Consider the following 23,220-nt stretch of genomic DNA (forward strand, 5'->3'; position numbering starts at 1 on the left):
GGGTTCCTTGTCAGGATGATTGCTTTCTATCCACACCTGGAAGCCCTTCCAAATGATGCGCATTAGTGCCTCGTACATCAACTTGTGGAGTCGCACAGCACGGTTGTATTGCTTGCCTTCCAGAACCCTGTTGATGGAACCTTCAGCGATTACTCCTGACTCAACAGCTACATCCCGAAGGCCTGCATCTCCAAACATTTTCCCAATGCTCGACATGAAGTTACAGATGGTATGGAAGTTCCCCATCATGAGCACGATTCTTCCATATCGATCGACATCTTTCCATGCTATTTCGGTCGCCTTAGCAAATAGTGCCTGGTCTAGCACCACCGGTATACGCTCAAGCTGAAGTGATGACATGATGTTCAGAGCTTCTCTGAGGATTTCTTGCACTGTTGCCATATCTGTGGCAGGCGCGTTTATAGTCGGCAGGTAGCCAACTACATCTTCCGTCACCTGAACACGATCTCTAGTCATGATGTTGAAACCAGTCCACGAACTGATTGTCTGGTCGCATGGTTCCAGCATGTGAGTCATAATCCATACGTGATTTCGGCGCTGCGCAAGGGATGTTGCGCCTGCAAGAGTGTCAGAAAGATCTGCAGGCTTGATTGCAGGTGGGCCCTCTCATTTCCCACCGCTGTATATTGGAACTAAATCGCTGGATGACGGGATAGATCGCTTCTTATCTGCTTTGGATACTGCCGATGGAGGTTGGGGCGGCAAACACGACTGCGACTTCGGTTGGACGATGATACCGTTGACGCGATGCGATGTTCCGCCACCACTCAGCGATTCCTCTAGCCTGTCGATGTTATCGAATGCTAATACAGTCGGGACCGAAGGGTGCACATGTGACGGAAGTGGTACTGTATCTTTCTCCACACTTGCTAATTTGTCTATGCATAGCGCTGTCTCGATTTCTTCCAGAACTGTGTACGAACATCCGTGCCCGAGTCGATTCAATATTCTGATGACCTCTGTATTACCGGTGAGCGTTTTCATGACCCACGGAAGTAGGACATGCTTCGATGTTCTGATGGTACCCCGGTGTACAGCATTGATGATATCTTGAGCCATCGACCATACCAGTGTGTCGGCACGCGCAGAGCTACCCCCACTCCCGCAAATCAAAGTATGCAGAAATACACGAAGAGAATCTGGTATCTTCACGTAATCTGAAGTGAGTTCTGCTGGCTGAGGCGGCCAACGTTCATTGTAATGAGCATCTTTGATCTGGTGTCGCAGTGAAGTAGCTGCACGCACAATGTTACTTTCACCGTCCGTTCGTTCAAATGCTTTCACTTCTGCTTTCAGGTTTACGCACTCTGCAGCAATCTCTCGCTTTGTCAGATTATCGGGCATCAAGTATACACGGTGTTTCACATTGAAGAAGATGAGCGATTCTCCAAACTCTCTTTGTAATGTGCGCTGCAGATTCTTCTTGATGGAGTCACGAACATCAACTGAAAATGTATCTGAAGACAGGATATCTGTTGCAACATCAACTATTGGAACAATCCTCGGGTTCAAGAACAAGTCAGTGCGAATGAAATTGAATATACATCGTATCATTTCTTTTTTCTCGATATTATCTTCAATGTCAGTTTCTACTTGAGGTTTTTGGGGCCGTGTGTAGTTTCTATAGCAGGAGAAGTGGTAGTGAGCCTCAGCTGCAACCATATCTCGTGTAGTCAATGCCAAAACTCTCTCATCATTGCGAGCTGTCGCAGCATCTCTTATTGTCTTATCTGCTCGAAGTTCAACAGCCAAGACAACTGTTTCACGGGTACGACTGCCTTTTATGAATTTTGAAGCACGCTGGCAAAAAATGCATTTATCATCGTAGACCGTTGAAGTTGATCCTGTCTCTTCCCGTGATGATCGCCGTCGCACCGCATCGCCAGTATCAACTGAAGAACTTCTAGCTGCATTGGTCAAAGTAGCTAGGTGGTTTTTGTGAGTGAAGTCTGATCTACAAGCCCTATGGTATAATATTGGAATATTAGGAAGTTCAACTGCGCCTTCTTGGACTAGCTTTAGAATTGGATAAAAGTTTCTAACTGCGGCTGCGTCACACAATGTCTTCCAAGAACTGTTGCCCGCTGCCTTGCTTAGTTCAGAGAGTGGCGACTTCTTGCTGCACAGGATGCACGTTCCGGACTCAGGTTCAATCTTCGCCCGTTTCGCCTCGACACCGGCCATCTCAGCTGAAAGAACAAAAAGACTGACGTTAGATTACTCCGATATCCGAAAAGCTCGCCAGCTTACATAGACATACTCATCCAAGTCAGTGAACATGTTAGATGGCGCCACAATACAACTCTATAATAGAGTTGTATGTGGCGCCATCTAACATGTTAACTTTTAGTTCTTAAGCCACCCACCCCCCCCCCCCCCCCCTCAGAAATTAATCAGGTCACCGCAACAAATCTCAGACTGAGATATAGAATATAGAATATAGATATAGAATAGACTGACGTCACTTTCGGCACTGGGTTCTGTGGGTTGATTATCGGCGGGAAATTCCAACTGACATAGTTTCGGTTTGTGGAAAGTGCATGCCTTTTCATATATTTTTTGTGTACACTCGTGGTGGATGATGTGTTTTAGTTTTTGAGTTATTTTTATAGACAGATAAACGGTGTAGCACAATGCATAATTTGGAAAATCATACCAGTGTTGTTTCACTAAAAAAAGTACAAGTCTAATAATAAAATATTGAAAAATATATGATTTTTTTTCGATAATTGATTTTTATAATAATTAATCTAAAACAAAATGCTTCATATTATTTTTTATTTAGACGGTACACATCGGACGTATATTTAGTCGTCAACCGCACATCGATAGCTAGTATAGAAGTCCAGATACACGTGCAACAATGTACCCCACCAAATGGGCATTTTCGAGCTGGGTGGTTTCAAAGATGGCGTCCATCCGGGCACTAAGCTACCGTTCTCAGATGTCCATCACACCTTTTCTGACACTTGAGACATTGGTCTAATGGAAAATCATAATGAGAATTACTCCCCCCCCCCCGGAGCATTCACTTCAAAAAATGGCCGGTTGGCTCAAGGACTACAAAGCGTCTTTGGGCTTCCTGAAAAGCGCTATATAAAATAAATGCATTATTATTATTATTATTATAATAATGCGAAGTGATGGGATTTATGTGTATGGTGAAGACTATATGTTTATTATGCATATTTTTTTCTCTAATTAGGTCATTTGCTTATTAATTTGCATGTTGCAATCATCGGAGAGGGCAAATGACGAAACAAATGGCATAATCAATGTTCCTTGTGAAATTTGCCACATTTTGGTACCAAGGTCGATATACTTTGAATGAAGTATGGTCACTGTAATGACGTTTGAACTTTGACCTTGAGTCAAGGTCACTAAAGGTCAACAGGAAAAAAAATGGCGACATCATTGTCCCGATTAGTAGGACCCAGTAGAATACATTTACAGTGGTTGGCCAAAATTAACATGAACTGCACACAAACTTGAAATTGAGTACATAGGCCCCCCCCCCCCCCCCCACTATTCATACAAAGTACACTGATGTATACTATTATCTTTTTACCTCAACCACCGAAGGTGGATTGAGGTTATCTTTTCACCCCTGTTTGTCTGTTCGTTTGTGAACAAGATATCTCAAAAAGTTGTGGACGGATTCAGACGAAATTTGGCAGAGTTAGCGTATGTGACAAGGACAAACTTTTTTGATCTGGAATCGAATAGATTTTGGTGAAGATCCGGATTCGGATCCGGCTACTAGAATTTTAAAGTGATTTTTCACCATTGGAAGATATAGGGCCAAAAACGATACATAGCAGGAGATCTCAAGGAGTTGTGGACGGATGATTTTGATTAAATGTGATTCTGTGTTGTGATTTTCTGGTCTACTCTGGAATCCAAAATGTAAACTGTTCACCTGGTGGAGGTATGCTCTCTACTGAGTGCCGTACTAGTTCCTGCATGTGATTTATGTATTTATGTAACTTCAAGACCTCAAGTCTGCCCTCCCCCAATCTCTTCTCCCTCTCCCCCTTCCCTCCTCCCCCTCCCTCTTGCCTCCCTACCCCCTCTCTAATGATAATCGTGTATGCAGCATCTCCGTTCACCACATTTAAGTGCCACGATCTATTTCACCATAATCGCCTCACACCAGAAATATTACAATAATGATACTTGGCTCCATATGTTGCAGGTCGTGGTCAAGTGGCTTACCATGGCCACTCTGGGCCTGTTTCTTTCATCGTAACTGCAATCACCCCCCAAGTAGGTAGCCCCTCACAGCAACGTTGTCAAAAAACCCTTGCCGCATCATCAAATGAGGTCCGTGGCTCAAAGGATGGCCGGACATCAGTGTGCTCGCAGCTGTCCACAGAGTCCTCCAGCTCAAGCCACACTGCGGAAGAAGGGGCTCCGAATGCAGAGCCGACTGCCACCCCGCAACCCATTTCAAATGTACCAAACAGACACAAGTCTGCTGCTGTGGCAGTGGTGGTGACTGGAGGCACAGGGTGCCGCAGCCTTCCCAGGCCCAGCAGGTTGTCGACTGGAGAGCAAAAAGGTGAAAGCAGCCATGGAAAAGCACAGCTCTTGGCCTGGTTCATGTCTTATTGAAACTTCTATGGATGTGAAGCGTACCTATGCTCTACCTTCACGAGGCTCTTATAAACAAAGCGAGGCCAATATGGACTCGCTTCGTGAATCTGAGATCCTATTGATGGTTTCCTTGGTTGGTTCATTGTCAGAATTGAATACAAAGCATTATTAAGGGAATTAATACTTGGAAGGGGGAGGGAGACTAATTTTGTTTGCAAAGGCATGTAGTAAACAAGGACATTTTTCTTTGGTCTGTTACATCTTTCGAGGTAAAACTTTGAAACGGAATTACTCCATTCTGTTAACACTGCAGAGAAAGCAACTTCCTACCTACACTACTAGTCATCATTTTCAATACCTCCTCACCAGTCTATGGAGTGCATACCAGGCCCAAAACCTACTTGGCACATACTCTGAGAAATAAGTACGAATCACGTGGGACACTTTTTGGTAATTTCAAATACAAAGGGCTTATGTTATCAAAATGTTGAACAAACCCACAAGTCGGTGTGAAGGGATTTCAAATGGGCACGATGTAAGGTGCTGCATATGCTAATGAAGGTAAGCATTTGTACTTCTGTAAAGTACACACCCATGTATTGCCTATTATTATTGTTATTACTATGTATGACGCCATTATTTTATAAAGCTTCTGGGAAAATGGAAGGTACATTACATCTGAAACAAACTCACTATTAAAGTGAGCAGGGTTGGGTGGAGGGAGGGCTAGAGTGGGGAGAGGAGGAAGCTGGGGCGGGGGGGCAATGGGGAGTTGAATGCAAAACTTTTCTCTTTCCTGAATATATTTTTAGTGACATACGAGGCCATTGTGATGCAAAAGACTTCCCAAAAGGGGTATCAAAGTGCAAAATAAATAAATAATTGTTTTGCCATACTCCTCTATGGAAACGTTCTTAACCACATAAACTAAATAAAATGCTAAATTTTAAATGCGCTTAAGTTGGTATCACAAGTTATCTTTCACAAATCTGCATTGTTTACTATTTCACTTTGTGCAGTAAAACCCACAACAATTCTGCTTGCAACTTGCATCTGCTTTGTCGGTGTTTCAAGCGATGGTACATGTTTAATATCGTTCGGAGAGGCGATGGGCACTGCCCGGTCTATTTGCCAATATAAATTCCAACATGGTCGGCCCAACAATTTTCTGTCATGGGATGGATCCAGTCAGACGTGTTTAAAAGATACGGATGAGGACTCGGCCTTGCTAAAACACCCTCATGGTGTTCATGGTGTTACGATATTTGATGGTTGTGCACCGAAAAGCGACGACAACAAGTGTCAAATCCCAAAGGAGTTTGGCAAGGAACTTTATCTGCCTGGGGATCGAGCTTATTTAACTTTTACTTGTGTGATAAAATCTACAATTTTCCTATTTACTGAGGAACGCTCCAGTAGGATCGCGTTTCTCCTGCAAACGTGTCTACACCATGCTTCATGATGCCCTGGCTTGGTTGAAATGCTGCGTTCGTGGAACTTGCGCCAGGACTTGTGCTGTACCCATGATCCTTTGCTCAAGCGGGGTGAAAGAGAGGAACAAATTACTGAAGAAGAGGATCTGCCATTCTAGCTAGTGCCAAAACCTGACCTTTTGTAACCATCTTTACCGTATCTTGCTTCGATTTTAAAATAAAATACAAAGTAAAAGGAGAAACATGTCATGGATTTTATTAGTACCATCTATGCGTAACTTGTATAATTGTTGCTGTTGTAGAAAAATTAACATTATGTTTGAAACGAAGCACATGAAATAACTGGATATGACTCTCAATCTGATTAAACTATTTACAGGTTAACAAACATGTTTTCAGAGTTACATATGTCGATTATTTCATCTTCAAGTACAGGTGTCATTCCTTGATCGAGGCCTTATACAGGAGAGCTCGGAGGTAAGGAACTTGTCGTTTCATAGAGCTTGGTCTGGGTTTGATTTCCAACTACAATCTGATCCATGTCCTACCAACGGGTAGGACATCGCTGAATACAGGAGGGATGTTAAATTTGGCTGTTCATCTGCAAGCATTCAATGCTGGACATGTAATGATCCTGTGTTGCCTTTCGAAATGAGTAGATAATTGTGCACAGGTACCCTGATAAAATGATATCCCCGCCATCATCTACAGGGACACTGCATCAGCTGCACTGTCATGTCCCCAGAAAAGATACAACCAGCTGCCAACTGATGCGTACCACCACCCAGTATAACCCAATATGACAATGCACATCGACTACTAGTACTACCCAATAAGCTACGTTATGTGGCCAGTCAATTCCACCTTCTTCTGGAAATTGCCAAGGGGGAGGTGTTTGGTCCAAGTCTTTCACGAACCAGCTGCACAGGCCTGACATTCAAATGGAACAAATTTCAACAAGAGTTTGTGCCATTTTCAGTGTCGGCAATAGCCCGCCTACTTCTATAGGAAATACACAGTGAGACCTTTAACATCCACCAGCTAATGCTAGCAGAATTGACACCCAGCTTAATGTCCATCCTCTGTGATGCAACAACCTGCCTCTGAAGTACCAATCCAACAGTTTATATTCAGGTCGGAAATCAAACCCACACTAGACAGCTCAAAAGAAAGTGTGACGCCCTCTACACCAACCTGTCCATACAAATTATGACGACCCAAATCCATTCACTGGTATTACATGCTTTGGCAAGTCTCTGCAATAAGGACATGGCCTGGTCTTCGTAAAAGCGATTGCGACCATGCTGTGTGGATCTGAAAAAGTTTGGTTATAAGTGTTGCTTCAATAAACAGACTACCTGCTGCTCCTGCAGGAATGTATGAGGGCAAATGGATCCTATGATACAGGGTGTAGGTTGTAAATTTCATCTTACATGCACCAATATTCTCGTACTGAAAATCTCTGTTTCACTTCCCTGAAAGCATCCAGCTCCTGGGACCATGTAAAAAAAAAAAACCACCTTTAGAGGCCATTTTTCCCCGCAAGCGGGGGTTGGCCTTTTTCGGGAACCATGGTTGTTGTTTTTTGGTCCCCTTTTTGAAGCAATGTTTTACGGCCGGATGCCCTTCCTGACGCCAACCCTTTTTGCCGCCTTTAACGACAAACAGGGAATTACCAGTGAACTGGTACTCAATTAGCCGACCTCGGAAGGATGACAGGCTGAGTCAACCCCCCTGGTGTTAATTCAGCGATCGACCGGGATTCGAACCAAGGATCCTAGGATCCTAAGCCGGCACCCTAGCCACTAGCCCAACACCAGGGACCATGTAATGAGGAATAATTCCGCTATTCCTTAATTTCATGTCAGACAGCACAGGAGGCGAGCTGGTACAGAAGACGAGCGTTTGACCTTAGCTTGGCTGTGGTCCACTTATAATCTCTGCAGCAGGAAATGAAAAGCCCAACAGTTGCTGTCCTTGCTTAGCAATGCTTCACCTGTCATGGTCCAGGTACCAGCACCAACTCTGCGCTACGAGTGTCCATAGCAGTAAAAACAAAAACAAACGAGCAGCAGCAATGGTAACTACCCTGCTCATCACTTCGCTGTCACATGAACTTGCTCATGGTGTGGCAGGGGGAAGAGGGATGCCCACAACAGACCCAGATTCTGACTTTTCTGCTTCGGTCACCTGCATCAAAAACAACAGGGACCAACCATTCCACATTAAGGACATCTAAAAGAGACTGCAAATAATACAGGATTTGATGCAAAATGAAGTACAGATTATTGTGCGGTGTATTATTTGACCTACATCAAATGTGGGACATTCGTTGGGAGTCGATCTTGGACAAACAAAGACTGGGGTTTTGTTCCGCGTGCCCTTTAAGTTACACATCCCATCTCGATCTCTGATCACAATTGGGACAGGCAGCCCGATTAAACATCACTGGACAAATGTTTCTCCAGAAAAGGTTGAAATTGGAAATCTCCAGCAGTGAACGCTTTTTTGTTGGCGAGGAAGTGGTTTTAATTCAGGCAGCCCACCAATATTAAATCTCAAGGATAGTTCACACTTTCGTCTAGTTATACTCCAATTGGGGCAACCTTTCAATAAATAAGTAAATAAAACGAATAAAATTTAATTCACACGAGTGCATTGACTTCTCAAATGTAGGCATTGGATTAAAATACAATTATAGCATTATAAATACAACTAGTCACGCCATCGCAAATCCCAAGCTTCCCGCCGAAAGCAAAGTTGAAAGATGGCAAAAAGGTTTCACGAGGAATATTCTGCCATCTTTCAACTTGCGTCATCTAACGCAATATCAAATTTAGAATTAAAAAAGTTTTCTTCCTTTTTCACCCTTGAGCCTAAGTCCCCACCCCCTGGAGCATGAACCAGGGGTCAAATCTCTAAAAATCGTTACATATTTCATGCACCCCCCCCCCCCCCAATGTTGATTGTATATACAAAGTTTCATTTAAAAATGTGCATATAATTGCATTTTTGGTATTTGACCTTTTGACCTCACCCAAGGGGGCAGGGCCAAAAATGATACTGCTCTCACACCTTTTTGCCGTTTGGTGATTACAACGACCAGATTTGATAAATTTCTGCCCAACAATTTAAGACGAACTTGTGTGACGATAGATAGAGCCAATTACAATATTCCCGTGTTTCTTTCAAGAAGCGTGGGGATAATAATAAGTACTGCTTGGCTTTGTAAATAATTATTTTACTGGAAATAGTCTCAATGCTACTGAAAATTAACAACACTGAGGGTTGCTACCACAAGCTTTTATGTGGAGCAGGCATCTCTGTTTTGGAGTAATTTAGACTTGATGAATTAAAATGAACAGTAAACCAATGCAAATCAAATGCACATCAAGAAAAGGAAAGTTTTAATTGAATAAATCAAGAAAATGGCCATCAATTCTTCACGAGCTTCCAAATTTGTCGGCAATGGAACCGAATATTTACTCTAACTGTCTTTTGTACCTAAGGTGGAGAAGGTTATATCAACCCTCGACTCTGACTCTGCAACTGGACCGGACGGCATCAGCGCACGTGTCCTAAAACCTGCTCTGTGGCTCCTGCACATCCTCTCTGTGCTTTTCACCCTGGCATTTGCGCTCGGCCATCTTCTGTCTGCTTTAGAATCCGCCAACATCACTGCAGTACATAAGGTACAAAAACAGATCCGCTGAACTACAGGCCTATCAGCTTACTTTTAATCATCAGCAAGGTCGTGGAATCCATCATTGCAGTTTATACGAAATCCTTCCTCTTCTCCAACATCCTCATCTTCGATCACCAATTTGGTTTTAGACCAGGTCACTCAACCTTGGACATGCTGCTTATACTCTCTCAACAATGGAGGGAGGCCCTCAATGTCAGACGAGTTCAGGGCCGTCTCTCTGGACATATCCCGTGCTTTTGATACAGTATGGAATCCGGCCTTGCTCAACAAACTGTCTGCTTATGGCATCCAAGGTCAACTCTACACATAACTTATTGACTTCCTATACTCTCGTAGCGAATGTGTGGCTCTCAAGGGAATCCTTTCATCTCCTCTCTGTCAAGGCTGGAGTGCCCCCAAGGCAATGTTCTGGGCCCAGTCCTATTCCTAATCCTCATCAGTGATCTCTCTGGCTCTAAAGAAAATCCTCTTTATCTGTTTGCTGATGATTCCACCCTCTGCAGTGACATAACTCATCCTTCAGACAGGCAGGCAGCAGCCTTTCCCCCCCAAAAAATCACGAACTGGTCAAACACTTGGAATATGTCTTTCGATCCTGACAAATTTCACTCTCTCACGATTTCTCTCAGAAAGGACCGGCTGGCAACCTCCCCCTCACTATCAGCCATGATATTTCTTGGGCAAACCACATGTGAAAGTTGGCCTCCAAAGCCAGTCGCTGACTGGGCATCCTCCATCGTACAAAGTCCTCTCTTGGCACACCTGAGCTCCTATCCACCTAAAAGGCCTTCGTCCACAGCTTGATGAAATACTGTTCTCCCCTCTGGGCTGGCTTCCCTACCTCGCATCTTGCTCGGCTTGACGCTGTGGAAACCAAGGCCTTTAAGATTATTGGAATCTCCTGCAATGAAGCTGAGTCTATGGGCCTATCACTTTGCCATCGCAGACAGGTCGGTGGTCTCTCTGTGTTCTACTGCCTCCTTTCTGGTCTTGCACACTCTGCTCTTTCTGTGCTTTAGCCCTCCCCAGGATTTCTGCAGGGCACACACAGTCCATCATAAACGCCCTTCTGGTGAAACTACCTAAATCCAGGATCATTGCTCACCTCCACTCATTTGTTCCTGTTTTTCCCCACCTGTGGAACCATTTTCCACACACATCATCTTCAATCTCGTTCTTCCCTCCAGGTCTTCATTCTCACCTAACACGAAAGCTATAGCATGTTGCAGTGAAATTACATTCAAGGTCATGTTTGCTCCAAACCTGTTCAGTGGTACAACAATCCTGTAGAAAGATGGTGGCGAGATTCCGAACACGCGGGCTGTCGGCGCGTACCAAACGCACTGCTCCTTGAACGGCCGCTCCCGGGACAGAGAGACAACTGCCGGCACCGCGTCGAAAGCTGGGGCGGGCAAGCAGCAAGAGCGTGGCAAGGCCTGAGAGGACGGTCTCTTCATTACTGCTCGACAAGCACAGCATTAAGACTGAGACTCCATCTTTGTCAATGATGGTGGCTCGAGCAGTGGGATTCATAGCAAGATTGCAGAGACCACCTGGGAGGAATGGTTCAAAATTTAGTTTCGCTCCACAAAAACAAAAACAATGATATGAATCACGACGTGGCTGACAGGATCCTGTTTTGTCAAATATCTAAAGAAGTACAACCTCCCAATAAGTTTCTAAGCACAAATGTACAACAGACAGCGGTTTGGTCCCAGACGAAGCCCTAAGCCAGATGTTGAACATCTAGTGAGCATTAATCAGTGGATTATTTAAGCAACATGTACCAGGTATTAATACATCTCTCAGTGAAAAGGGTTGGAGGGTTACTAAATACTAACTACAATGGGTTGATGATGCAGGACGTACAACTCATCACCCAATCAGGTGCTACTGCTTCCTTGGGGAAATACCATTTTAACAGCTGGTTAATTTTCCTTCAACCATTTCTTGATTATTCACCATTTTGCTACTGATTAATACGGGACTTTTGAAAAGACGGATGAATGCTAATGAGGCCTTTTGCGCATGTGTGTTTTCAGTGACTGTTCTGCTCGCCGGGCACTTTTAACCTGCCGTTGGTGGAGTGAAATCTGTAATTCAAATCGTCTTTTGAACAAAATTTTCAGCATTTAGATGAAAGAGTGGCAATGCCAGGATGGTTAACCGTAATTGTGCTGTTCCTGAATGCAAATGGGACTCAAGAAATTATGAGAAACATTTGTGTACGAGACTGAGAGGTGTTGATTTCCTACCACTTCCTGTTAATACAAGCTGGCGGCTGCAGTGTATATATGAACACACACGCACGTCGCACATGCATACTTCGAGTCCTGACAGGGCTCCTATCTACCTTCTAAAACCGACATACGGAGATAAGTAACGACACACACACGTGGTAGGTCTCTTTTCCATCTCCTGAAACCCACCCTCGTGTGGAGATAGTAACAGTAACTTACACACACCACACACACACACACACACACACACACACACACACACACAGACACACGTGCATATTTTGAGACCTGGGAGGACTCCGTTCCACCTTCTGAAGCATGCACATGCACGCCCATGCAAGCACGCGCGCACGCACGCATACATCTGTGGTACATGAGGGCCAGTCATCCCCTGTCCATAATACGAATGCTGGCGTTCCTCAGGGCTCTGTGTTGGGTCCAATATTGTTCTTGTTATATATCAATGATCTGCCTGATTGTATTGTTTCTCAATTAAGCATTTACCCAGATGACTCAACACTCTATACTACCTACCCAGGAATTCTGTCTCCTCCTACCCAGGAACTCTGTCTCCTCCTACCCATGACCATGCGAGTACCACTCTCAATCAGGACCTAGAGAGTGTGATAAACTGGGGAAAAGACTGGCTTGTTCCTTTTAACCAAAAAAAAGACCACCTTGTTGTCTGTGTGTTGTTCAAGATCACCTTGTTTTCCAACCCTGTAATTAAATGAATTCCTCACCTTTGCAGGAACTACCTGTTCTGGTGGGACAGGAGTTGGCATCATCCCTGTAACCTCTCAGTCGACCACTCTGTTGCTTCCTTGAGCCTTTTCTACAGATATTACCACAGAATATGATCTGAGTGTCTATCACAGGTTGTTCCACCTGAGCAGTTTCAGTTGCTCGACACGTGTGTCAGTTTCTTCCCATCCATACACTGTATCTGTCCCAAGGTGTAAGACTATGAGGTATTCTTCTTGTTTTGTTCCCCTGCACGGCATCACTCTGGAACAGTTGCATCCTGCTTTGGAACAGTTGCATCCATACCTGCATCCTGCTTTCCCCTCTATCCCAACCTACCTCAATTCAAGAGGAATGTCAATAGATTACTCTTTTCTGTCTAACGTCGATACTTTCCTTTGTGTAGCCCCCACCTCGAGTGGCCTTATATAGTTTGTGGCGGGCAATATCTCACAAAAAAAATGAAAACCCAATCCAGATAAAGTCTGTTCACTGGTCGCAATCTATTGGGGATTTGTGTAGCACACATCCCTCCACTCGGGCCTTGCACTGGTCCACATGGTCGGGAGTTTGCAGAATGAGCAGGTGTCCATTTGACGAGCTGAGAAAGTTATCTAAGTCTTTCGTTGTGCAGAGGCACAGCCCTTTCTCTCAGGTACTTTTCTAAGATATTTTCAACTTATATGAGAAGCTTTGTGAGCCATTTTAGGTCACAATCCTCATCTCCCACGCACCATGTACTTTATGTTGCCCTGAACACCGCCGTTTCCTGGGGTTTATGTGCATGTGCGCTGGGCATTTTGGGGCGGAATACTTTTGAAGGTCCCGTATTGAACTTTGTGACAAGTTGAGATCGTGTCCACTTGCAATTCAGAATAATCCTCACCTACATCAAATTCTTAATCCCACATAATCAATAGCGGAAAATGTTATCAATAGCGTCTGAGAAACAAATGCTTTGACATGTCTGCTTCATAGCAACTAACACTTGTGTACGAGTATCGCTTACCAACAGCAAATTCCATCCTCGGCTCTCTCTCCTCAGCGACAGCATCAAGGAAAAGGTCTGGAACATTAAGCTGTAATAGCCACTCGTGATTGCCTGGATCGTAGGCAAAATTCGCCAAATTGGCCATGACCTGCTCTTTGTAATCTGTGAAAACAAAACAATAAATTGCAATCTCGTTCCGCACAATGGACGTGGTTTTCTGGCTTTGCAATTAGATGCCGAGGTAACTTTAAATTGCGATGTTATAAGGGATATCTGACTGTATTATAAAACATAGCTTGACTCTCCTAACAGCACAGTGCATGAGGATACACAAGGAACTTGGACACAGGAGGCCATTAGGCCCATCAAGCCAGCGCAACAAGTGGCAGCACGATCCTCTTTGAGCTGTTAGGCTCAGGCTTTGATTAACAGGGAAGCTAAATCTATGCAATGCAAGAAGGGGTGCTGCATTGTGGAGTGTACCACCTATGCTGGAGGGAGGGGGGGGGGGGGGGGGAGACATGTTAAGCTGGCTTTTCCATAATTTCCAATCATGCGGTCAAGAAAAGGTCTTATGTGATTGGTTTAATCAGAAAGACCAACAGGGCAATACAGTACAGGGCAAACATAAACACCTTCAGTGTCATGAGAAATCCAAAATAAATATAAACCTGGAATAAGTAAAAACGAGAAAGACCAATCAGAGATCGCAGACCCTTGTTACCCTCGCCAGAGGAGAGGGTATTGCATTTGAGTCCGTTTATTTGTCTGTCTGTCTGTTTGTTTGTTTGTCCGCACAGAATAATTATGATTTTCTCTGCAACTGTTGGTCCGATTGACAGGAAATTTTCTCCATAGGTGCAACCCCACCTGTAGAATTTTTACGGCGTAGCCCATCGAGCAGAGCCATCTAGAACAGTGTTTGTCCGTCTGTATGTATGTATGTATGTATGTATGTATGTCCCCTCAAAGATATACCAATCAGAGCTGAGAATCTGGTCACATGACAGGGCGATATGATTACGTCTGATGTCATTACGGCGGTGCTGCGGCTGACTCTCCATGCACCGCCATTTTGATTCATATGCCGTTCATGCTGAACATATCGTCGAACCTGTCATATATCACAATCGCAAAGCTCTACCTTTACATTTTTTATTTAGTGTGAAACACAAACAAACCGATTGTTAAAATGACCATCAAATATCAAAAGCATCGGCGTTACGTCTCTTCCAACAATACTTACGGTACCTATAGGCCTTAGGCGTTATGACTCACCATCCGCTTTGGACAAATTAAACCCAGGTTTCTTAATACAGTTTCTCTTAATTTTTTCTTAATACAACACCAATTTTGTTGTGGATCCCGGGTTCGTCGACGTACTAAGGGGGGTTTAAGCCCTGCTCCCCCTCGAACTCCGAGTCCACGAGGCCGCCAACCACAACTACACTAGTGGTGGACGGATTGCTAAGCAATTCCAGCCGCCGAGCCCGCAGCTACGCATGGAAGGGTTAACGGTCACCACCCGAATATCTTCAGACACACGCAACTGTGAGAACGGGGACTGAACCCCGCATGAGTCACGCTGATCCTGGACGCCCGAGCGGTTGTGCGTCGCGTAACTCGTGCCGTTAAAACTATCAAACCCGATCGAGCGGTTTTAATTCGGGGCGATGCTAGGTCAATATGGAAAGGACGATGAGGGCCAGGTTGGAAACCAAAACACAGTATTTATTCACAGTATTTACAGAACATGGACAAAGTGAAGAATCTTAACGGCCTTACTTCGGTTCCCAGACAAGGGCCCTCATTCGTTCGGGGAAGGGAGGGAAGGGAAGGAAGAGGGTAATGCGCACGAAGCGCGGCCGCTTCGTGCAGCTCGCCCGGATGGGCTCGTTGGACGGAAGCCCCGAGAATCGCTCCAACCTGGGACACCACAGCCGGAGATGATCGCGGCAGGGACGACGATCGATAACGTGCACGTAGCAGGAACCCGAGGAGCGCTCAGTCTGCGGGAGCCAAGCGAGCGAGGGAGAGTATAGCAGGAGCCCAGCAAGAGAGTCAGAGAGTCAGAGCCTGCCAGAGTCAGAGAGTCAGAGCCAGAGCGGGGAGTCTGGGCCGGGTTTTATAACCCCCCGAAACCCCACTCGAATATTCCACGGGCCTCCATTGGCCGCCTGGCGTCACGTGTCGTGACAGACCCTCATTGGTCACCCTCGGCCACTCCCTTTAGCTCCAATTGGTGACAGCTCATTGGCCACGCCCTCGGCTACTCCCTTTAGCTCCTCCTTCGGGCCTGGCCTAGTCCCATGACGAGGCACTTTAGGCTTCGATGAGGCCTACTATTACCCTGCCTGCCTCAACGCATATCAACGCATCCTAACACCGGAAAGGGGACTATGCTTTACATTTAATAAGAAATAACTAACTATACGAGGCTACATGTTGTGGTGTAACTAACTATGGGGGGGGGGGGGGGGGGGGGTAGGGGTGAGGGGTTGCCTTTATTCACAAAACCGCAACACGACCCCCCTCTCCGACCAGACTCGTCCCGAGTCGACCTCAGGCGGAGCGACCGGTAGAGTCGGTATTCAAAGTTTACTTTTGCCATTAGTGTGACACATAGATGTAATCCCCCTAACATTTAACTCGAATCCCATGTGTGCGACATCATTTACACTAGATATGTCCCTCCTAATGCGTTGAGCAGCTAACGAACAGACTCACCCCAACAACTGTTCGCGTATTTCCGGAATTTTTAAACTAAACACATAACCGGTGGGCAACATTCTTATATTTACTTTCACAAAACTTTAACCTTTATTTACAAACACTACAACCCAGATAGCCTTAAAATGCATGTTGTTGTTGTTGTTGTTGTTGTTTCTTAATACAGTGATATCGTTTCAGTAGTATCGTTTTCGTAGTAATAATAATATTATAGTAAATATAACCAGAACATTTTAATCCCAATGTCGTGAATGGAAAGTTGATGGATTGAAGCGGTGTAAAAGCGGAGGGTAAGGAATTCACCTCGGTTTTAAAAAAATAATATAATTTTCGGAATAATAACGTAACGTTATTATTATAGTAAATCTAATCGTAACACTAATCCCTTTGTAGTGACTGCAAATGTACTGGAGGTTAAATATATATCTTATATATATTAAAGCAGCGGAAGTTATGTGTCTGGCCGTCATTACGTATATGATGTCACTTCGAGAGCTGCAGGAAGGGTCATTCCTCTTTGGGGTATATAGATTACAGTCGATCTATGGTCGTGTCTCAAGAACATTGGGTGTGTTCATTTACCAAGTTTCTTGTGGAGAGATCACCAAGTGGTTTAAGCATTCGAGCAAGCACTCCATTCAAAACCCTTAAGGAACAGCTGGCTTGGCAAGTGCTAGCTAGCTGCTTGGTAAATGAGCACACCTCCAACCCTTGTGGGGTATATAGATTACCGTAGATCTTTGCTCAGTTCTGTAAGTCAAACTTACCTCATGGATGTCTGAATTCCTCCAAATTTCTTTGTTTAATGTTATAAGCAGCATTAGCGACGGTTTAAAAAGCTAATCATGTGTGTTTGTGGTTAATAATATTTTACAAGCCCGGCTCCGCCACTGTTAGACTTTTGGTCTTGTTTAATAATAATTATGATGTCGTAGGTCACGTGGTATGGGCGCAATCTTGGAAAAGCCGAAATTTTTTTGCACCTCTATCTCCGAAAACAATGCATATAAAAAAATTGACCAATGGCTCATTGTAAAGAACTCTCCATGTGGAATAACATATATTAATGATGATGTCACAGGTACCTCCATTATGACGTCATAATTCGACAAGTACAAAACTTCATCCGATCGAGATGAAATTTCTTGAGCATCGAGGGATAAATTGGTGGAGAAAAAAAGATGACGCCATCGGTCACGTGTTTCGGCCGCCATATTTGTTGTCCAACAAAAGCCTTCAAAACCACTGAAAACACGTTCTGGCGAGGGTCTGCAATCTCTGATTGCTCTTTCTTGTTGGAGCTTATTTTATGTGGTGTATTTGCTGTGGTGGTGTGTTTGTATCTTGGGGTGTTTGTATCTTGGTGTGTTTGCATCTTGGTGTGTTTGTATCTTGGGGTGTTTGTATCTTGGGGTGTTTGTATCTTGGGGTGTTTGTATCTTGGGGTGTTTGTATCTTGGGGTGTTTGTATCTTGGTGTGTTTGCATCTTGGTGTGTTTGTATAGTGGTGTGTTTGTGTGGTGGAGTGTTTGTATGGTGGTGTGTTTGTATCTTGGTGTGTTTGTGTGGTGGAGTGTTTGTATGGTGGTGTGTTTGTATCTTGGTGTGTTTGTGTGGTGGGATGTTTGTGTGGTGGAATGTTTGTGTGGTGGAGTGTTTGTGTGGTGGAGTGTTTGTGTGGTGGAGTGTTTGCATGGAGGTGTGTTTGTGTGGTGCAGTGTTTGTGTTTGTATGGTGGTGTGTTTGTGTGGTGGAGTGTTTGCATGGAGGTGTGTTTGTGTGGTGGAGTGTTTGTGTTTGTATGGTGGTGTGTTTGTATGGTGGTGTGTTTGTGTGGTGGAGTGTTTGCATGGAGGTGTGTTTGTGTGGTGGAGTGTTTGTATGGTGGTGTGTTTGTGTGGTGGAGTGTTTGTATGGAGGTGTGTTTGTATGGTGGTGTGTTTGTGTGGTGGAGTGTTTGCATGGAGGTGTGTTTGTGTGGTGCAGTGTTTGTGTTTGTATGGTGGTGTGTTTGTGTGGTGGAGTGTTTGCATGGAGGTGTGTTTGTGTGGTGGAGTGTTTGTGTTTGTATGGTGGTGTGTTTGTATGGTGGTGTGTGTGGTGTAGAGTGTGGTTGGTGGAGTTTTTGCGTTTGTATGGTGGTGTGTTTGTATGGTGGAGTGTTTCTGTGGTGGAGTGTTTCTGTGGTGGAGTTTTTGTGTGGTGGTGTGTTGTATGGTGGTGTGTTGTGTGGTGGTGTGGTGTGTTGTGTTTGCATGGGGGTTGTGTTTCTTTCTATGGTGGTGTATTTGTGTGGTGGAGTGTTTGTGTTTGTGTGGTGGTGTGTTTGTATGGTGTGTTTGTGTGGTGGTGTGTTTGTATGGTGGAGTGTTTGTGTTTGTATGGTAGGGTATTTGTGTGGTGGTGTGTTTGTATGGTGGAGTGTTTGTTTGTGTGGTGGTGTGTTTGTGTTGTGGCATCTGTGTTTGTATGGTGGAGTGTTTCTGTGGTGGTTTGTTTGTATGGTGGTGTGTTTGTGTGGTGGTGGTGTGTTGTGTGGGGGAGTGTTGTGTTGTGTGGTGGTGTCTTTTATGTGGTGTGTAGAAGATGCATTGACAATGTAGGTTTATGTTCATATAGCGAACAAACAAACAGACCTTTTCAGTTTTCTTCGAATTTCAGAGAGCTGTTGGTCTCTGTGTGTGTGTGTGTGTCTGTCTGTCTGTCTGTCTGTCACCATTTTTCTAAGAGATGGCTGAACGGATCTTCGTCAAACTTTCAGAGGTTCATCAGTGAGTGCCTGGGAGTGTTTAGCCCCCCCCCCACCCCCACAAAAATAAAAAAAATTATGGAAAAAAAGAAAAGGAAAAAAGCTCGATAGTGCCTAAGCCTTTTAAAATTAATGACAGTTATACAGTCACGTGAAAAAGTCAGTACACCCCATGTAAAGTTTTGACTTTTTCAACATTTCAACATACAGCTATTTGATCTTCATTTCAACAATATTGAAAGATAAAGGTGATATAATATAACAAATATCATGAAACATTTACATTTTGTAGTCCATTGTATAATTTAAATAAACATAAATGCAAATTTCGCATGTGGAAAAAGTAAGTACACCCCTACATTTATCACTACTTCAAATACTTAAAATTAGAATCAGGTGCACCAGCTCAGGTGCAAATGATTAGAACATCGTGAGAGAGGATCTTGGAGGAACCTGTCTTATTTAAACCTCAGACATTTAGTTTGGTTTGCTCTTTGTTGTTGAAGTGTGTGGTGTCACCATGCCTAGATCAAAAGAGCTCACTGAGGCCTTCCGAAAGAAGGTTATAGATGCCTACGAGTCTGGGAAGGGATTTAAAAAGATCTCCAAACAATTTGAAATCAATCATTCGACTGTCCGGAAGATCATCTACAGGTGGAGAAGATTGCAAACAACTGCCAACTTGTTCAGGCCAGGCCGCCCCAGCAAGTTCAGCCCGAGAGCAGACCGCAAGATGCTGAAAGAAGTCTCTAAGAACCCCACAATGTCATCACGGGACCTACAGGTAGCTCTTGCCACTGTTGATGTCAAAGTGCACGAGTCTACCATGAGAAAGAGGCTGCACAAATTTGATCTACATGGGAGGTGTGCCAGGAGGAAACCTTTGCTGTCCAGAAAGAACATCAGGGCAAGACTAAAGTTTGTCAATGAACAACCAGGCAAAGACCAGCACTTCTGGAACAATGTGCTCTGGACAGATGAGTCAAAGGTAGAGCTATTTGGCCACAGTACCAGAAGACATGTTTGGGGAAAACCAAAGACAGCATTTGACCACAAGAACCTGATACCAACTGTAAAGCATGGTGGTGGAAATATTATGGTTTGGGGCAGCTTTGCTGCATCAGGGCCTGGGCAGCTCACCATCATATAATCCACTATGAATTCTTCATTGTACCAGAGGGTGGTTGAGGATAATGTGAGGCCATCTGTTGGAAGGTTGAAGCTCAAACGAAGGTGGACCTTGCAACATGACAATGACCCTAAACATACCAGTAAATTCACCAAGGAATGGCTGAAAAGAAAGAAATGGAGGGTTCTGGAATTGTCAAGTCAAAGCCCGGATCTAAATCCCGTCGAGATGTTGTGGGGGGATTTGAAACGAGCTGTGCATGCAAGAAACCCCTCAAACATCTTACAGCTGAAAGAATTCTGCATGGAGGAGTGGGCAAAAATTTCTCCCAGTCGATGTCAGAGACTGGTAGACAGTTATAAGAAACGCCTACTTGAGGTTGTTTCTGCCAAAGGGGGCAATACCACCTATTAGAGCCAAGGGTGTACTTACTTTTTCCACATGCGAAATTTGCATTTATGTTTGTTTAAATGATACAATGGACTACAAAATGTAAATGTTTCATATTTGTTATATTATATCACCTTTATCTATCAATATTGTTGAAATGAAGATCAAATAGCTGTATGTTGAAATATGTTGAAAAAGTCAAAACTTTACATGGGGTGTACCTACTTTTTCACGTGACTGTATACAAGTACACATTCACATAAATAAATACAAAACAATCACCAGACATTTGAATACAAATGAATCAAACAATTCCGGAAGTGTACGAAGTTGGTAGTACGGCTTCTTCTTCTTTTTCTTCCTGATCGGCATCACACTCAACTCAGAAACGTGATGAACGCCACATTCACCCACCAGCAAATATATATATATGAACCCCCTTCCTCTCCTGCCTCCCCTTCCCCTTCCCCTCCCCCTTGCCCCCTTACCCCCCCTCCCTCCCCATTACCCCCCCTTACCCCTCTCTGTAGCGGCTGCGGCACCAGTGGTAGTGCTCGATGCCTACTTTCCGGTTGGTTTTTACTTAGCATTATTAACTATGGTGTCGATTGCTTGGCTTGGTTATGGTGTGTAGTGCAGTGTCATAAGGAACACAGGAAAAGATTCCAGAGGCAATTACATACAGGGGATAAATTTACCCATAATTCCTCGCTAATTAACATTCCCCACCCCTCTCATGGGGACGAATATACACTTCAAAAGTGTATCAAACACACCACCACAGAAACACACCACCATACAAACACACCACCACAGAAGATGCACAAATTTCCTACTTAAGATATATCGAGGTTTCTTCTTCTTCACGACAGTCGGAGTACCATTCTACCTGGACTAAGGTATTGCCTACAACCCCACAAACGTAACAATACTTATAGTAACAATACTTATAGACGGACTCGGATTTTAATTGTACATATTTTATTTGTTTTTTATTTGCCTGTTGTTGTTTGTTGTATATTTTATTTGTTTATAGAAATGATATAGAGTAACGTACACTCACCTCTAAGTCTAAGCTGTCTACCCTGGGTTCGAATCCCGTCACACTCACAGCCATAAACTGTCATCCCGGTGTTTCACAGGTAGGGTGATTCGTCAATGTGTGCCGTCCCTCGGATACATGTTAAACCGGCGTCCTATCCACCAACACTAGTTGGTGGATGTTAAAGATCCCACGGTGTCCTTCACGAAGAGTAGGCGAGCTATCGCCGGCATTCTGAACAAATTACTAATTCCTACCATAACTTTCTTAGTCAGGGTGGCGATCCGACCAGGATGGTAACTACTTCGGCAGGTAAAGCAGGTGGAGGTAGGTGAAAATATTTTTCCTCGGCCAATGTTCTGCCAACTCGATCTAATTCTAAGTCACGTGGGTCCACAACCAACATTCTTTACAGTGTTAAAGCAACCCAACAGAGGTTCTGCAAAGGATATTTAATGGAGGAGTCCGACAAGCAATGCTTGGTCAGACTGCCGACATGCTGGACCGATGAGGTCAATGGCCGAGGTGAGAGACAACTAGGTCTCGTCTTACCTGCAGACCCGGAGTCTTCGTACTCGGTGATAAGTTTCTGTAGGTACTCCAGACGGGACTCCCCTTCTGCGTCCGAACGACGAGACATCACGTGGACCAATCACATCTCCATCCAAGTATTTAATTACAGAGTACTCGCAGAGACCCGCAACACAAAATTACACGGAAAACACTTCCTTTTTTGGGCGGTGTATAGGCTACGAAGCGCTGCTTGCATGCTCCCTGAAGTTTATGTTTTTGCAATGTAAAGGTAGGGCATGGCGATTGGGAATATGACAGGTTCGACGATGTATTCTGGCAAAACTGCATGAAAATCTAAATTCCGGTGGGTGGAGTCAGCCTTCCTATTAATGACGTCTTTGTGGGTGGAGTCATACCAGCCATCCAACCAATGGGCGGAAAGAAAAAGATGTACAGGAAACTGCTGTTATTTTAATACTGTATATAGATTTCCAGCGACATAACTCGTTAAAAATAAAATACAGTAGGTACACTATACAGTATTATATTTTTTTTACAGATGTACACCACCAGTATAATATCTCCCTCCACACAAGATCGTCACCAAATTGTATCAATTTCGAAAGTACGACAGCTTTCCTAACATTTAATTAAAATTAATAAGGACTTTACCTATGTGGAATTCGTGAGAAAAAATGGTGCAATTGCAGAACCAAGTCGGGTCAAAAAGGAAAATAGGCTAGAAGAGCCCTTTGAACATTAATTTTCTCCAAAGAAGAAGAATAGTTAAGGCAGAAGAGGCATATATAATTGGAGGAAAATAAGAATATAAAGGGGAGCAGAAGAGATGTAATCCAAGATTATATTTCAGAACTAATAAATAAATATTGTCACATTAATGAATTGTTGCAAAACTTCAACTCGTACTCGTATGCA

The 23,220-nt window shown here is 44.1% G+C and overlaps 2 protein-coding genes across 5 annotated transcripts in view; one reads left to right on the top strand and one right to left on the bottom strand.

Moving 5' to 3' along the window:
• LOC137424653 (rho guanine nucleotide exchange factor 10) overlaps positions 1 to 6,438 on the top strand; it is a 173,195-nt gene extending 166,757 nt beyond the window's left edge. For all 4 annotated transcript variants that reach the window (XR_010983964.2, XM_068112349.2, XM_068112347.2 and 1 more), the window contains one exon: positions 4,217 to 6,438. Coding sequence is in view for 3 of the 4 variants with exons in the window: in XM_068112349.2 (XP_067968450.2) it covers positions 4,217 to 4,635 (419 nt within the window). In the remaining variant the exon portion in view is untranslated. The remainder of the gene's footprint in view (positions 1 to 4,216) is intronic.
• ARMC7 (armadillo repeat containing 7) lies at positions 6,291 to 22,647 on the bottom strand. The gene is made up of 4 exons (XM_068112350.2): positions 22,324 to 22,647; positions 13,750 to 13,893; positions 11,020 to 11,309; positions 6,291 to 8,240 (listed from the first exon to the last, which is right to left on the bottom strand). The coding sequence occupies exons 1-4, from the start codon at positions 22,409 to 22,411 to the stop codon at positions 8,172 to 8,174; spliced, it is 591 nt and encodes a 196-aa protein (XP_067968451.2). The 5' UTR covers positions 22,412 to 22,647; the 3' UTR covers positions 6,291 to 8,171.
• Between the last annotated feature and the right edge of the window lie 573 nt (positions 22,648 to 23,220).

This window comes from Myxine glutinosa, chromosome 4 (assembly GCF_964187855.1).
Source record: "Myxine glutinosa chromosome 4, kmMyxGlut1.1, whole genome shotgun sequence".
NCBI lineage: Eukaryota > Metazoa > Chordata > Myxini > Myxiniformes > Myxinidae > Myxine > Myxine glutinosa.

Bases quoted from the DNA above. Each gene is read 5' to 3' on its own strand.
- ARMC7 (XM_068112350.2), bottom strand. From the start codon at position 22,411: ATGTCTCGTCGTTCGGACGCAGAAGGGGAGTCCCGTCTGGAGTACCTA. The intron at 13,894-22,323 runs GTAAGACGAGAC...TTGTTTTCACAG, and splicing joins CGAAGACTCCGGGTCTGCAG to ATTACAAAGAGCAGGTCATG. The intron at 8,241-11,019 runs GTTTGGAGCAAA...TTTTTGATGCAG, and splicing joins ATTGTTGTACCACTGAACAG to GTGACCGAAGCAGAAAAGTC.